This window comes from Mycteria americana, chromosome 10 (genome assembly GCF_035582795.1).
Source record: "Mycteria americana isolate JAX WOST 10 ecotype Jacksonville Zoo and Gardens chromosome 10, USCA_MyAme_1.0, whole genome shotgun sequence".
NCBI classification, from domain to species: Eukaryota; Metazoa; Chordata; class Aves; order Ciconiiformes; family Ciconiidae; genus Mycteria; species Mycteria americana.
The window spans coordinates 23,785,011-23,802,384 of record NC_134374.1 but is presented as its reverse complement, the minus strand read 5'-3'; the positions used below and the strand labels follow the sequence as shown (position 1 = coordinate 23,802,384).

Genomic DNA, 17,374 nt, shown 5'->3' with positions numbered 1-17,374 from the left:
CCACAGAGCCATGATACTATATGCATTGACCCCACAGCTTTTGCCTTCCCTTAGAAATTCTCTAACGCTGAAGCCTGTCATCTCAGAGGTTCACAGAATGAATGCTTACAGCAGTAAGTGAATTAATAGCAACCTGCCCAGTTTTTCCAAGGTTTAAAACCATGGAAGGGCAAGGGATACCTCAGGAAACAGGAGCTCCCTCAATCCAAGGCACATTCCCAAATCCAAAGAACAGGGTCTCAGAGACAGGCATGGAAGTCAAACAGGGCACAGATGAATTCCTCACTTATCAAACAAACAGGTATGTTACTATAACGGGGAAAAAAACAAAACCAAAATGAAGTTACAGAAATCTCCTTGTTCTGATCCATATCACACCACATGGACAGATAAAACGTCACCTACCATGAACCGTTCTAGCTGTTTAAAAAGACTTTGTCCCTACCCGCAAAAAAATCCTAAATCAAAGTTATTTCAAATTGCATTAAAAAATTCAAAAAAGTAGTAAGAAATAAATCTCATTGATGCTTTTTAAAGAGTGAAATAAAGTACAAAGAGCATACAGCTGGAGGTATCAGTAATATACTTCACTTCATGAAACTTAAGAAAAATTTCCTTAACCCTATTGTATGCACTTTTGCAGCTTTACCAGCCCTTTATTGAACAAATGTGCACATTTACAGCTTTTCTTCTCCTATGAAACTGGGATGTCAGAAGTAAACAGCATTTAATGAATTTTATAACTCAGGTAAGAACAGTAATAGCAAATACTGACAGACTATCTGAGAGAAGAGAGAAATGGGAAAGAACAGCTCATCTGAAGTGCTTAGCTTAGAAAAGGCCATAAATAAGAATTGCAGATGTCCCATCTACTACACAGAATCTACTCCAGAGTATATATGCTCCTCGAACCTCAGGTTTACCAAGAAAAGCAATAATTCTGGTGAAAAGTGGCACTTAACTTGACTCAAAAGCTTTCTTTCAAATCCTCACGAGATAGGAACAAGTCAGAAAAAAGAAAAAAAAATGCTTCACAAAGTATTGTTCCCTATACTAGTGAGCAATGCACAAGAAAAGATGGTATGTTGTTCACATGGTTCACTTTCAGGATAAATTAAAAAGGTAATAACAGGCAAATGCACAAAGGTAACACACGCAGCATCACATCCTGTCAGTCTTAAGACTTTTATCTCAGTCTCTCTAGACTGTGTCGTGCCAGATGGCATAAAAATCCATGAAAAAAATCAATTTGGATGTTTCCTGCACAACTATCTCTCCTCTAGTTACAACAAAAAATTAAAAAAAATATAAGTGTGTCAGTGTTGTAGCTTCTTCTGAACATCTTTTAGTTCTTCAATTATCTCCATGTAATTTTCCCCTCTCAGTATCACTGAAGGGACTCTAGTACAGGATGAGGAAATAATGGGATTGAATGTAAAACCGATATTTGAATTAGATGCTGTGGGAGGGGAAGAATATTTGCTCACTTAGCGTCTCCCATCATCTTAACTATCTCGCAGGAGATCCTAATCCCTAGCAGAAAACAGGTCCAAGAGACTGGCAACTGCACAGGGGGTACAGTTAGTGCTGATGGAAGAGCTAATCCAAGCTGACATTAATAAGGGCAAGCAACTGTACAGCACACAAACGACAGCGTGATCCCATGTTCTGCCCTGTGCCACATGCGAAGTATGTCTACAGAGGAACAACCAAGGGTATGGCTGCGACATGCACTGGCAAGCCACGTCAGGACAACACAGACTTGAGCATGTATTGGCACTCGTAGGTATGATCCTCTTGTAACCAAAGTTTATCTACTGAATCTATGAAGCCCACACTGATCTTTAATATACAGCTACCCACTGCAGCCACAGGCCCAGCTATACGGATTAAGAGTGCTACCATACTATAGTCCCACCTGCACTTTTGTTTAAGAAGGAATTATCTCTACTGAAAGATGTAAATGGAGCACAGCCTGAAGAAAGGTGAAGCTATTGCTTACTAGCTACCAACTTTCAAAGAAAACAGTACTTATCTACAACCTTGTCTTCAAGGTTTGAAGACAGAGATAAATTGACAGATTACCTGGTAATTATTTTGGTTTTGTGACAGCCTCAGTTGACTTGAAGATGTAAAATGAGGAGAAAAGGTACTTCTTGATGGATTAGCACTGTTATATAATGTACTGGATGTTGTATGTAATGAGGTCCGTGCAGGCAAGTGGTAGTCTCTGTTATGATACAGAATATTGTCAGGCACGTCCCTGGTGTTCACCATCTGTGAACCACAGCTCACATTTCTTCCTGGCCCAGACAAGGCTGCACTTTGGTTCTCTACTCGAACAGAACTGCTGCTTTCACAGTATCTTGAATAGCTTTGTATTTGTGCTCCCATGGATGCTAGTTCTTCTTCTCTGGCATATTCATCAACCACATCTCCAGTTTCCATTGCGATGGACAGGCAGCTGCCTTCCACCGAGCAATGCTTCTGCGTCGCACTTCCTCCCACAATCCTTTGAGGTTGATCCGTAACCGCCAGAGAAAACACTTCGCGGATTTCCAGGTTTTGCGTGCTACAAGAAGGGTCCCTGGTATTAGCCCTTTGTCCAGGGGGCACATGCGATACGAGAGCTGCATGTTCCGGTTTTTGTAACCTTTGACATCCCACGGGTTCAGCTTTACAGGGTCTGTGGCATATCATCGGTTTCTGAGGTAACACCAGCTCTGCGGTCTGGACCGATGAACCACCATAGCTTTTTTTAGTGTGACTATATATGGAGTTCGCAGAATTCAGTACGCTTGTTTGCCTAGATAAAATAATAGTCTTTTCCCCTACTAATAGGGAAGCATTTTTACAATGTGGTACTTGTCGTCCTACAGGGATGTGCTGCTGCTGAAACTCTGTATCACTTTTTCCTGGTAGTCGTGGAATAGAGGTTTTATGTATTTCTGTCATTGAAGCATTTGTCTGTTTGGTGGATCCTTGCCTACCGGATGAGCTAGCAGGACTGTATATACCAGTAACTATTACATCGTTATTAGAAGAGGTCCAAGAAGACTGCTGACTTTGGGATCGAGCAATATTTACCACATTTCTAACTGCTGCTTCTGGAGGTACTGAGGGAGTAGTAGGGACAGTCCCTGGGGGAGTGCCTCCAGATTCTACAGCACTCTTGCTGCTCATCTTCCTTCGTTTATTGCCAACCCACGTCTGCAAACAACAATGACAACAAACACAAAACAAAGCATTAAATAAGCAGAAAAATTAGGCAATTCCATTTTTAAGCAGATCTGATGAAATGTAAAGTGTTCAAGTTGAGACCTAAGTTTACAAATATGTAAATCATTTACTGATTATGCAGAGTCTGAACAACACAGGGTGGAAATCCATGCCTCTCATGCTTGGGATTCATACACTAACACACAAGAACCCCAGTCTCAATTCCAAAGCCCCAGTTTATCAAAACGCCTGAGACTGTATTATGCCTCCTGTCCTGAAGTTACCCTTAAGATTTGTTTCATTGACACCACTGTGGCTAATTCCCCCAAATTTAAGTTTTCAATATTTAGCACCTTGGGATGCAGAACGATCACTGAGGTAAGTAGCTAAACTTTTGTAACAAGATAACTGAGACATACAGCCTTCAAAACTGCCTCGGACAGAAACTTCCAATTCTTGAATTTAGATGAGAGGAGGAAAAAGAAGAACTCTTCTGTTAGACAATTACAAAATAATTTTGTGAAGTATTTGGACCTATGGACTAATTCCTCCTCTGCCAGCTACACAAATCAAGACCTGATGTCAAAACCTGCTTTTGAAAGACACTGATAGACAAGATTAGGACTACTGGGATTACATTCCAACAGAAGTTTGCTGTTATGGATATTTCCGCAAGTGACAATTACAGTATATGGTTTTGTGTAAAAGATAGTAGAGGAAAAAATATTTGAAAAATGCAGGTACAATGGCAGTTGTGCACGGGTTGAAAAGTACTGCTGTTTTAAACACACAGGAAAGCCTGTCCTGCAAGTAACACATGAAGATACAGCTAAAAGAACAGAAGGGGAAACATTAACTTCAGTATTTCAAGATAAAGAGAGTTAATCTGGTGGAAGCATCAGCTCTAACACTGGAAGCATAAGCACCACCTAACTGTTCCTGGCAATTTTCATGATCAGAGAGACAAGCCTTGCTCAATTCTGTCACCACAGCATGTCTGTACTGAATGTGAGGGCATAAGCGAGCAGGGTACAAGTGCCAAAGAACCAAAAATAAGCTTTTGCATCTGCTTATGCTGGTTATGCAAAGGATCAGATACACATATAGAGATACGGTGAAACAGTTTTCTGTACCACTGGATATCATCTGCTGCACACCTAAAACAAACCAAAGCAAGATCTCAACATCCAGCAACCCAAACCAGTTGATTTAATCAATAAACTCCCTCACCCCACAACAAGCAAACTGCCCTGAGTACCTATCTTGGGTTTCTACCTCATCACATGAAAGGAGGAAAGTTTTCTTCGCATACCGATACCTGCTAAGGAAGTAAGATTTCTCTACAGGAAAATACACATCCCTGCCATACAGAAGTATACTGAAGTCTCCATTCCATTCTACTAATTTTTGTTGTAAAATTTTATAAAATGCCTACTTTGAGGCATGATTTATTGCATGCAATAGAGTCTGTTACTAGTGATAAATTTTTCCTTCTCAAAAGCAAGTTTAAATACACGAATTATAGCCACAGATCTCAAGTTTCTTTCCTTTATTGCATAAAACAAATTTAGAAGATCAAATTTATTTTTTTGTCATTTCTGCTCAGTCAGTAAACTTTCAAGATAGAAATTATAATTAGAGACATTGCAAATTTTGGGCCAGGAAAAGAGATTTCACCCCCAACTGTATAATACTAAGATCTGAAGTTTTTCTCATGGTTTTCCTGAAAAGAAATGCATTCAAAGAAATACAAATAACTTACTAGCACTGCTGTTCACTTGGGATTAAAGTACAGTTTAATGAGACAGCCCAAATTAGATTTGCCACCTCTGAACAAGTCCCATTCTCCTGATCACAACCCCAGCTTCTTAATCCCACCATTTAACCAAAAGCACCCACCTGAAGGAGCAGTGAGTGCAACTCCCCTAAAAGGCATAAAACTGAACTGGCAAAAACAAAACAAACAAACAAGCAAAAAGGACAAAAGTTTTGGTGAGGTTAGCAAATTGAACTGGGTTCTTCTGAATAAATGTGAGAGATGATCAGCACAAGAAAAAAGAAGGAGAGAAAGAATTGCACAGCTGGGAGAAGGGAAAGAGTACAAAACCTCCAATTTTTAGCACTGTGAGACATTATCCCAGAGAAGAATTATGTGAAATTACGCTCTTAGACTGAAAGGGAAGCTCCACATTGTTACTAGCTTGATGGTTATGGTATTAATTTGCGATGTGACAGAGCAGTTATTAAGTACAAAACATCCTAAGAAAATGGCCACGAATCTTTGTTTCAATCCAGTTCCCCAACTAGTAAGTTCGGGGAGCACTTTCACGAATGCTGGAAGCATTACTGAAATTCGTAACTTTTATTTAGGATGAGAAGAAGCTCCCAGAAGAGATGACAACTCAAAAATCCAGATGCTAAGAAATTTACCTGGGATGTAAGAGACCCTGATTTTACATTTCCAGTTTGAATCAGGCAGAGCTGGAACTTCAGACTGTCCCACAATCCAGATACATACCACAGAAGGACTGTCAGTGGTGCTTGGCCATTAGTTTTGACCAGAAGTTCCACCCTAAATCTGAAAATAAAGTGTCCTCAGGAAATCTGTCAAGAGGTGTAAAAGAATAATGAAGCTGTAACTGTTCTGACATCTGCTGTTGTACTATGGGGAGAACCCCACACCACCCCCCCGATAGCTGCTCCCAGCACTCAGTGACACCGTGAAAATCAGACTCAGAGAACTTTTGTACTTCATCAAGTCACATTGCTCACATTTCATGTAAAGTCAAAAAGCAACCAGTAGAAGTATGCCAATAGTAATGAACTAAACCAGGCCATTCAAACCTGACGTAGCTAGAATACATCTCTATTAAATTTGAAGAGGGCTAGGTTTTTTTCCCCAGGAGTAACTCTACCACATTTCCTAATTTTGAAAGGGAACACATATCTTCATGTATTGCAGTAATAAAATCTGTAGAGGTTTACATCAAATCATAAATAGGACTTGTCTGTTTTCCAACCCAGCTCAAGATTGGAAAGACTGGATGTAGTTCTAGGGGACAAGGCTATAGAAATCCTGATTCGGAAAAAGAATATATTCATAGAGTTATGACATTTGAATTATAACAGTTACATTTAGGGAATTCATGTTCCTATTATAGTCATATCTACAAGTGCCAGCTGCAACCCAAGTATCATTTTGCTAGACACTGTGCAAAGAAGTACTAATCTCTGTCCAAGAGTTTTATAGAAAAAAAAAAAAGAAAAAAGGAGGGGATTAGGAGAGGCAGAAAGGAGGGGTGTAAAGAAGAGAAAGGTAAGATCATAAAATATATGACAAATGCAGGACGAATGCCGTGTCTGTTTCCATTGCACTTCACAAGTAGGAAGAAAGTTTAAGTATTGCAAGTAAGGGCTCAGTAAGGGAAGACAACTAAAGGCAAAAGGCCATGACACATTATTGCCTTAAGGGAAACAGAAAGGGAAAGGAAAATATGAAGATGGAGAGTGAATGAGGACTGCAAGTGAGGAGAGACTGGCTGCCTCCTCTAGGTCCTTCAATCAGAATAAAAATAGAAAAATAGGCCCTGACTGCATCATCAGCATCCAGATTCCTGTTACAACCGTTTGTCTGTTCCAGGGAGCCTGAATTTCTGGCTGACTTTCAGAACTTCCCACCACCTAGAGCTGAGACAGTAAGTTTTAGTATTTCCAGAGTATTTTGAGGAGGGGAATACAGGTAAGAATTAGGGAGCAGGAGGGGTTGTTATTGTCAATATACCACTGGTACACCACTTAAAAAAAACTAGACTGGTCTTACTTCTTCCTCTTCAGTGTCCAGTGTTGCAGCAACTCCTGGTAGCTCCACTACCATTGTTATTTTTTCAGCTAATGCTTCATGATTTCTATTTCTGCTCTGAGACAACAGCCATTTTGTTGTCTACTGTTTCACAAAGGGCTTATTAATTCCCTTCCCATGGAATTCATAGACTTTGGAAGAGCTCCTGTTAGCACTAGTGACATTCTTCTTTTATAAGAAAATAATGTACTCACTGTAATTAACCATGAGGGACCACAATATTTATGATTGTGACATGGAATACAAGTGTGACAGAGTGTGTCAAAAGAAACACTTCCACAATTATTCCCCCAAATACATTAGGTTACAGAAATTTGTTTAAGAATAGTTTCCTAATAACATGACCTTTCTTTGATACAATACATTGCACAAGGTTTCTATAGGGCAATCTAATTTGCAATTTAATAAATAAATAAAAACCAAAACACCATCAACAAGAGACAAACAACAACCAAAAAATCCAAAACAAACAAAAATCACTCCTTGTGCAATCCAGGCCCCTGCTAAATACAGCAATCATGTGAAGACATTTCAGCGAAAACAAACTATAAACAGGCTCACTGGATAAAAATGAACATGTCACACGCGCATACTGAAGTCTGATTTAAGACAAGCATGAAGTTAGAGACTCCAGTCCTCTACAGATATTTTACGTAAAGAAATGAATGTGTATAACTTTAACATACAAATTTGGAAGGCCTCAGTACTTACCCTGACTACACTGAAGTCCAGTTTAGTTTCTTGTGCACACTGTAATATGAGCTGAAAGCAATTTTTACTTTGATTTGTCATTCCATTTTCATAATAACGCTGTAATATCCTTTGTTGTTCTACAGTAAATACAGAACGCAGATTCATCTAAAAATAAAAGAAGATACTCTGAAAGTTGGAATAAAAACTGTAATACTTGCAGAATGCACAGGCTCTCATTTATGCTTGTTGTGATAACGCTAAGCGTTGGCACATTTTCTTTACAGAGTCCTTTACCAACACTTTTACTTACTTTCCAAAAAAACCTGTTACAGTCAGCATTAGCGATTCCTTTGTGATAGACTCAAGTTGAATAGGTGAACTACATATTTGGAACAACACTGACAGCCTTTCATAAATAAATATTACATTGTGTTGCTAAGTCCAAGAGCCTCTAGTTTCAAATAAAAAGTTTCTCCCTTAAAAAAAAAAAAAAGCATTAGGCAAAACAGAGTAACACCAGCAGCTCCAACAATATTGGCAGGTCTGTTCCCCTCCCCTACCAAAAAAAAAAAAAAAAAAAAAAAAAAAAAGACAAAATCTGAGATTAAATAAAGGTGACTGATCTGAGATGAAATAAAGGTGACTGTTTGGCACAAGTAAAGTTTCCACCGTCTCCAACTTCAGCAAATCCTACACTCCATTATGGCTGGTCATGCTACTCCTTCTGCTGTGTCAGCACCGGCTCTTCCCAGCTGCAAAGTCACAAAGATCAAGGACCAGAACTGAAGACCAGCTTGGGGAAAAAAACCAAAGAGAAGGGCTTTAGGTGGTCCAGCCCACTGCGATGCTAACGCGCCAATATTAACACGAAGGAGGGACCACCCAAATCACAGCCTGCATTTAGAAAGGTTCAAGCTACTGTGAAACTGTACCCTGAGGCTATAAATCAGGCTTCTTAAGAACACTTAAGGGTTGTTTTACAGGAGTATAAGCCAATGTGGGCTACAGGACCTTAGGATGCGTTCCTGCCGCTTTGCTTTGTCCAAAGTGGTACCGAGTTTTTCAGCACACTCAACCAGGATGAAGAGACCCACACTCCTCCCAGGCTAACAGCAGCTCTTCAGGTCTCGTTTTCAGCCTGCTGAGCCAGCTCAGCACTGGGTCCCCGCCATGAGACAGCTTCGCTGCGTGGGGACAGGGCAGACAGGGACTGGGCAGCCGCTCCACCATGGCCCAGGCCACTGGGCACCCCGGGGCCCAGCCGGGGAGCGGTGCTCCCCCTGCAAGCCTGCCCTCAGGCCCACGCAATCTTCATGGTCGAGCAGCATCGCCCCACGGCAGGCCGCAAGACAGACCCTTCACCGCATCCCCGCCTGGGCCATGCCCCAGCCAGGCTCAGCACAGGGCTATGCCAGGCCATGGCAGAGGCAGGAGGTGGCCAGGGACAAGGCAGGCTCTTCAGCAGCAGTTTGATGAACATGTTAAACCAGACACAGCTTCGTTATACATGAAAATTCATGTCCTAGCTTGGAAAAAGCAAACGGCTGAGTATTACCTAGTACAGAAGAGACTCCCTAATGGCAAACTGAAGTATTATGCTCTTGTTATATGGTCTATACAGGCAAAGAATATAATCCTCTGGTTATATGTAAGAAAAGAAGAGTCCCATCATCACAGGATTTCCAGAATGGGGCCTTTATTTTGTCCCAAACAGGAGGCCACCAGCTGAGACACCACAAGTGCTGGCCAGGAACAACCTGCATCCAACTTAGTGTCTTGGAAAGTAAAAAAAGTCACCAGCCACAAGTTATTTTTACTACTTTCAGTACATGCATCAAAATAAGGCAGAACAAACTAAATAAGAAGAAACGGTACCATCATCTTGTAGGAAAATAAAGGGGAGGAGGGAACCCTTTGCAGCTACCAAGCTTTTAGTTACTGTTTTTGGAAATTTTGGATGGAAAGGAGAGTAGCAATATACTTAATCTTTGCACAAGAACTGCATCTAATTTAGAGCAAACAAAATTATTAAGGGCTCGAAAGCATGAGCAGACACCCAACTCCTTTCACATTATTAATCAAGATGATTATACTACGTAATGGTAATGGATATTAGAGTTCGACAGGCCTCTCTAAAGAAAAAGATTAACATCTAGAATTTGTAGTAAAATGCTTGTAGGCCAGAGCTTTGACTTCACAGTTTACTTTCCTCTATATGTCAACAGACAATAGAAAAAATCACTAACTACCAATTTGTAAAAATTACTGTTTTCTTGTCAATAATAGTTAAAACAAAAGATGATTTTTCAATCATGTTTTCACCTCTATTCCCAATTCTTATTTGCCCTCTCAATCTAGTGCATTATTAAATGCAGCACTACCAGCTGCATTACAAGTCACACTTTGCCCGAGTTATGCCTCCCCCAGAACGTGTATTCAGTCAGTCAGAGCTGGGGAAAGGAGACTCTTGCTCTGAATACTCCACTGTTTAAGGAAATCTATAGCAAACAACAGAGGAGACAATTATTAGCCCATTAACAAATCAATAAAGTTCATAAAAATCTGCTTTATAAAAGTTAAGAACTGTCTTCAGATCTCCCATGTGGATATGCATGACGATTCAGCCACCAACTGATTTGTGTTACTTATAAAGAATACATAAGAGTTAATTTTGTGATTCTTTTTCCTCCTGCACAATTCTGTTTACTACTCTTTCAGTACCAGTGGTCCTGTTTTATTTAGTTGAGGTCAGTTCCCACAAATGACCTCATCAGAAATAGTTATGAAGCTTCTGTCTTTCCACATCCAGATAAAGTGTGTCATCCAATAGCTCCAGCTTTTCTATACATAGGCTCATCAAAAAGAAGCATGCTCTCCAAATAGTTCAACTGCAATGAAGACTCCTCCAATTGCCAGATAAATTTTTAGAATCAGACCTGGTGAACTTGCAAGTGAAGACGTGTGTCAGGTCCTTGACACATTTTTTAATTACGTGGATTTCTGTATCTAAAGTCAGTTCTGCGTAAAATACTTCCATTGTATTTGACATCTGTAGTTTAGATAAGGACAGGGTGGAACATTTTGTCAAAATCTCTTGATCTTCAGATAAACCTATATGCATTGCATGACAGACTTTGCCTAGCTAAGCTCAAGAGGTGTCATGGTCTGGTTCAATAAACAACTCATTTTTGCAGTTTATTTTAATCACTTGTAAACTACACCTGCCAATCAAAATGCTGGTAAGATTCCTTAGTAACTTCTGCCTTGAATCCAGTCAAGTATGGCTCAGAGGATCTGCGCAGAGGCCATCAGAAACTGATTTAAATAAACAGACTGCAGGAACCTACAAACACAGAGTTAGGGAAGCTGAGTCATAACTTGAGTTCACATTCCAACAGCTAGACTTTCAAATAAGCAGGTGAGAATTTATTAATGCTTTTTGTGTTTTAAATACACTGAATCCTAAGTCAATAGACAGTTCTGTACCATTTCCCACTGCCCCCCCCGTCTACACACATATTTACCAAAACTACAGAAGGGACACTAAAATATTCTTAAAATATCATTACCTATCCTGCTATGTAAATCAATCTTATTCGTTCTTGCTCTGCCAATTAATTAATCCTTGTTTTTTTTTTTTTTAACTGCTTTTTACCAGCAGCAACAGAAATTTAGGGGTAAGTTGCAGAATAAACCAGAGCACACACATAATGTTCAACAGGGCTACGCAGGCAGCTGCATCTGCCCAACAGAAAACTTGGTTCAAATTCTTCTCAAAATATTAAACTCAAAGCAAGCTAACCAACCCACTGGATCCACAGGTCCACTACAACAAGCCATTCTATTACATCCCATAATACTTTGAACTATGCTACAGTTGCCAGGTATAACATGGTTATTAACAAGTAGACGTTAAGCTGCAGACAGTGCAGAAGCGATAACCTCAACATACAGCACTAACGCCGGGACTGAAGCCCCAGCAAACCCATCCGGCCCCCAGGAAGCTGCAGGGTGGATTTTGCTGTCTGGGTTGCAGATGTAGCGCAACCTCAGAAGACACATGCTCTGGTCACTGCCAGGCAGGAAATACGACTTCGCGTGAAGATCTTAGATGACACAGAACAAGAGAAAGGAAATTAAGAATCATAAGGGTTTTTGCTTTTTAACTGCCTACATAATAATTTCTAACTAGGTATAAAAGATCACAAGATCATTACTACTGTTTCTACTACTAATAGCAATCTCCGAGCATTCAATCTCAATACTGCAGGACAAAACAATAACTGGCATACTGATTCCACACTAGTGTGTGGGGCATTTGGCAATATTCCTTCTCTTGCAGGTTAGAAGCCCACTGATAGTATTTCCATCTGGACTTTACAGATGATATCAGTTTGCTATCAGCAGTTCTTAAGTGCTTAGTTAGAATATTTAAACCAGCACCCTGTGTTGAATAAACCAATTACTGAATGTTTGGAAGCTCCACTAGAAAGCCACAAAGTCCAAAGCCACCACATTAATCCATGAAGCGCTGACTCTGCACATCCCATCTTCATAGGTAACGAGGTTTGCTCACTTTCCACACCTGTCAGACCTAGCAATTTATCTACATTAAGTACACTGAGCATTCAAACATCTGTAAGAGTATAATGTTACTGTCTCTGAAACTAGATTAATACAGATTAATACCAGATTCATCAAAGGATTACACTGCTTTTCGTTGTGGGTTGGGGTTTTTTTGAGAAGTGTAACTATGAAAACTGATGCTAAACAGGTTCTCCAAATAAGATATTAATTCTTACATTTTTTCTAATATGGGAGATCCCTGACACTCAGTGGAAATACATACAAACTACAGATAACTTAAAGTGCTGACATCACTAAGCAGTAAGGTAGCCGCATTAGTATCAAGAGAATCAGCAGGTCATATGCCTTGACAGTGGACTCAGTATTATTCAGAACAATCGCAGTAACTTCAAAGGAAAGAAACTTCTTTTCCCAATTTGTGTACCTACGAAGCACTCCAGTTTCTTCAGGATTTCTCGCCTTTGTCTTGAACCTCAGACTCTAAGTTAGAAATCCACATGGATTTTTATCATAATTTCATTTTAATCTTGACTTGCCAAGCTTAGAAAACATGCATTTGAGCTTTTGGGAAGCCAGGTGTCCAGCTGGTTGGCAACACATTGGCACTGGAAAGAGAGTTTGTTACAGAAAAGAACTCTGTGAAATGTATTAAATTCAGGCAAAGTAATATGGAAACTGAAATTCCATGAACATAAGTCTTTTTTCACTTCAATAAAAGACAGGAGTGGCAAAGCAGTATTTCAAAGGATTCAATGCCTGCCTGTTCTGCTACTAAAATAAGGTAGCTTTAGCCAAGTATGTTGCTGTCTATGTGGCAGTGCGGAGAATAATTTATAACAAATGAAAAAGCAGGTTTCCTGTAAGTACTTGCTTCACCCCTGCTATGTGTCCTAGGCTAACTAATATCACTCAACTTTCCACTTTGGTGGTGTCCAACTCCTCAACCTTCTGTAAACCCATCAAGATTAAGATGTTGTTCTTCATTCCCTTTCTAAACTGAATACTAATTAAAAAAAAAATATCATAGTAGCAGAAGAATCCCTTTGCTATATGCGGTGGTTCAGGAGACGTAAATGTCGTCCAAGTGCTAAGTCAGGCACTGGGGACACGCGAGAGGTCTAAGGCTGGTAAGTGATAGGAACAAAGACGGGAACTCCGTGCCCTTCAGTTTCTCTGTGATTGCTGAGTACGAGCCTCATGAAGGACAATCCTACTAACACACTGCGACCTGTCACATTGGCTCCTCCTACATAAGATTAAGGTTATTCTTACAGCTGAACTTCTTTAGACTTCTTGAGCTGCTTGAGCAACTTTTTCCACAGTATCCACCTTCCTTCCCTTTCTGTGGCAAGAGCGAGCACAAGTGGAGAGGGGAGAACATGGAGGAACTAAAGCCCAGTTCACTTCTGAAGTAGTAGTGCATTTGCTTCATGAAACAGCTACATAATGTAACAATTATCCCACACAGTTTGCTGCAAATGCCTGGTCCTTCCACTCTAGTTACTTTATTCAACATCCAAAATTAAGAATCTCTCCAGGGAGATCTGGTGAAGCCCAGAGATGTATTTTTAGAAACTAAAGAAAACAACCTGGTGTCAAGGAGTACCACAAAAGAAAGAGCAACAATAAGAAACCGGGAATAATCCTGTATCAATGATCCCCTGGCTAAAAAAAAAGGACATATTCAAGAGTTACTTAGCTGTTCTGCAATGATTACTTGAAAGATCTGGAGAAAAGAAAGGAAAAGAAGGAGGAAGAGAAGGAGAAAGGAAAAGAAGGAGGAAGAGAAGGAGAAAGGAAAAGAAGGAGGAAGAGAAGGAGAAAGGAAAAGAAGGAGGAAGAGAAGGAGAAAGGAAAAGAAGGAGGAAGAGAAGGAGAAAGGAAAAGAAGGAGGAAAAAAAGAGAAAAAGCAGCAGCGTAAGGAAAAGAAAAGTTCTGTGGTCTAAAGTCTGCATACAGTGTATAGCATTATAGCCTTAGTGTCAAAAAGTCTCTAAACATTAAGATTGCTGAACCAAGTAAACCTACTTACAAGGTAAGTCTTTATAGAATACTACATTAATACTAATTAATTTGAAAAACAGGAAATAAAAACTTAACGATACTCTTCTCATTTCAAACAGTAACAGAAACCAGTCTTGCATGTGAAATTATAATTAATAAAAAAAAAAAAATTCACTCAGAGTACAAGGCACCACAAAGTAACTAAGTGTAAAAGTCTTTATGGGATAAAATATAAAACTGTCAGGGGTTAACACATAGTGATAAAAGGGAACAAGCAGTTTCTGAGAGGTTTTTTTTCTTTAACCTCAGCACCAAACAAGCATTTGTTTGGAAAAAATTAATCTTATAAAAGCCTGTAAGCCTATTACTGTTTTAGTCCGTCAATCCTTAACAGGTACAATAAGAAAATCAGCACACTCAAATTTATTTCTTTATTTTCTCTCCCTCCGCACCCAGTGGTGCAAAATAACAAGACTCGGTGCCAATATAAATCTGAGACAAAACTGCAACTAGAGGAAGAAAGCTACTATATCCATAAATAAAACAAGACTGCAGCAGCAACGCTATTACTACAGCTTTAGAAACCTGAACTGTATCAGCAATCACCTAATTCACTTTCCATGTCTGCCAAAAGCTCACTTTTTTTTCCTCTTTTTTTTATACACCCCAAATGGAAAGAAACCAACCAACGAGCCCACCTCCCAACTTACACACCATGTGTGGAGATACTGGATGTACATCAAGCAACAGTGTTTAATAATCTGAATTTGTAGGTTACTGCCTCCTGCACAGGCCAAAATAGTTACAACCACACAACTGTAAGCGTAGTAGATTATGTTTATGGTTGGGTAAGTAATACACAGACCAGCTCATAAAACTACTTTTAAATATCCACGACTCACAGCACAATTGCTTTCCTCTCCACTGAGTCCAGCATTTGTAATATTGTATCATAGTTCTACCTATAAAATTCAGCTCTTTATTAGGGACAAATTAGACAGCTCTCAGTAACTTAATAACATAATAACCTATGACCACAACTCTGCAGGTTTATGTATCCCAACCCACTTTGTTCATGCAAATGAGACTTCTGACTTCAACTGGATCAGCCAAGTTTTAAATTAAGCATGTACACAAGCGTTTGTAAGATCTATGTCAGAAAAAAGGAAAGGGATACTAAACTGCAGTTTTACTCTGAAGATGTGAGCTGCATCAAGATTCCAGTTTGGAGGATACAGAACTGCTTTTGGTTGGTTACATACGATCTTAGCTATAATACCAGAAATTCTAGGCAAACAGAATGCAGGGGGACAGGGCTGGGGATTGCTTGTTATTCCCCAGAGTGGGGCAAGCCTACGTGCAACACAAGCACTTCCAGAGGCGAGACCTCCCCTGGCACCATCATCCCTCCAGAACACCACAGACTGCACAGCCAGCGCAATTCTTCCTTCTCATTCCCTTTCCAACACTTCAGGGTTAAAATTTGACAGCCAAAGGACACCCTGTTCAACTGCCACCACGACTGGCTGCGTTTGGCACCAAAACAGGGCTGATATGGCCCGTGAGAGGTAGAAGTCCTGAGGGGAAACAAGCTTTGAGTTGTTGCGTGACAACCCCCTACTGCTGGCCACCTCCCGCCCCACTCATGCGCGGGTGTCCACCTGCCGCTGCGTGGGCCCCACAGGCCTCACACCGTGAGGCAATGACAAGCTTTCCTCTTACCCCTCCAAAGCCTTCAACTGTACCAGCCCAGCCTCAAGGAGCTGCCCCTGCCCTGATACGAGGGGTAAGAAGGGGGCCCAGAGCTCGGGGGAGGAGAAAACAGCAGAAAGAAACACCCGTGACCACCCCGGCCCACGGCCCGGCGGGCAGGGCAGGGACCCTACGGCGCATGCGCCCCAGCCGCCCCGCAGGGCACCAGGGCCGCAGAGCAGTGCGCAGGCGCAGTGCGGCCGAGACGGCGCAGGCGGTCCCCGCCAGCGCGCCGAGCGGCTGTGCGCATGCGCACTTCCCCCGCGGCGGTGGCGGCGCCGGGCGCCTAGCGCCTGCCTCTGCGGGGCCGCCGGGGGAGGCGCAGTGCGCCTGCGCGCCCGAGGTGGGTCTGCGAGCGCGAGCCCGCGCGGCTGCCCTCCCCCACCGCCAGGCCGCCGGCCCAGGGGCATCATCATCACCATCATCATCATCATCATCACCACCATCATCATCATCATCATCATCATCACCCTCCTCCTCCTCCTCCCCGCCCGCCGCGCCCCTCCCGGGCAGGGAGCCGGCTGCTCCCCCGGGACTCCCTCGCGCCCGCCCACCGCCCCTGCGCAGCGCGCCGGGCTTACCGTGCTGCGCGGGGCTGGTCCGGGGGGCTCGGGGCTCCGGATTCAGCCGGTTTCGGCTGGGTCGGTCCCGGCGTCACACAATGAAATCAGCGCCTCCGATCATTAATTCTCATCATGATCGTGACGTCAGCGCAGACAGCGGCCAATGGGAGCGTAAGATCAGCGCCGGCCGGGACAGTGCTCGCCCCCGCCCCTCGCCCGGGGGGGCGCGCGGTGCAGCCTGCGCCGGGCCGAGGGGCCGCGCCGGGGAGCGGCCGCCACAGCGGCGGGCCGAGGGGGCAGCGCCGCGCTGCTGGCGCGGCTCGGCTCGGCTCGGCTCCGCTCCCTCAGCGGCGGGGGCCGCCGCGCCGCCCCGCCGCTCCCTCGGCGCGCAGCCCCGGCCTCCCTCACGCCGCCCGGCCTGTGCCCCGGCGGCGGGGCCGGCCCCGTCGCGCCGCCCTCAGCCCGGGGCAGCTGTGCCCCGCCGCGGCTCCTTCTGAGGTGCCTCCCGCTCACCTGCCCGGGCTCGGGACGCCCCCGGGCTCGGCGGCCCGTCCGGCGTCCCCGCCTGCGGGCGGGTGGCGGTGGTCGCCGTGGGAATGCCTGCGGCGCGCGTGTAAAGCGGTACCAGCGTCTTCAGAGAGAAATAAATAGTGAATAAGCGGCTAAATAAAGTATACCGCCGCGTTTTACAGCCGTG

The 17,374-nt window shown here is 42.7% G+C and overlaps 1 protein-coding gene across 7 annotated transcripts in view; it reads right to left on the bottom strand.

Annotated features, from left to right (window-relative positions):
• Nucleotides 1-16,821, bottom strand: part of HDX (highly divergent homeobox) — a 48,893-nt gene extending 32,072 nt beyond the window's left edge. For 3 of the 7 annotated variants that reach the window (XM_075513004.1, XM_075513008.1, XM_075513007.1), the window contains exons 1-3: nucleotides 16,696-16,821; nucleotides 7,790-7,936; nucleotides 2,086-3,210 (exon numbers count right to left, since the gene is read on the bottom strand). In XM_075513004.1, coding sequence (XP_075369119.1) covers nucleotides 2,086-3,210; nucleotides 7,790-7,936 — 1,272 coding nt within the window. In that variant the 5' untranslated portion in view covers nucleotides 16,696-16,821. Of the gene's footprint in view, nucleotides 1-2,085; nucleotides 3,211-7,789; nucleotides 7,937-8,081; nucleotides 8,189-16,084; nucleotides 16,301-16,695 lie in introns of those variants that run through there. The other 4 variants (XM_075513005.1, XM_075513006.1, XM_075513009.1 and 1 more) reach the window with 4 other exon arrangements.
• Between the last annotated feature and the right edge of the window lie 553 nt (nucleotides 16,822-17,374).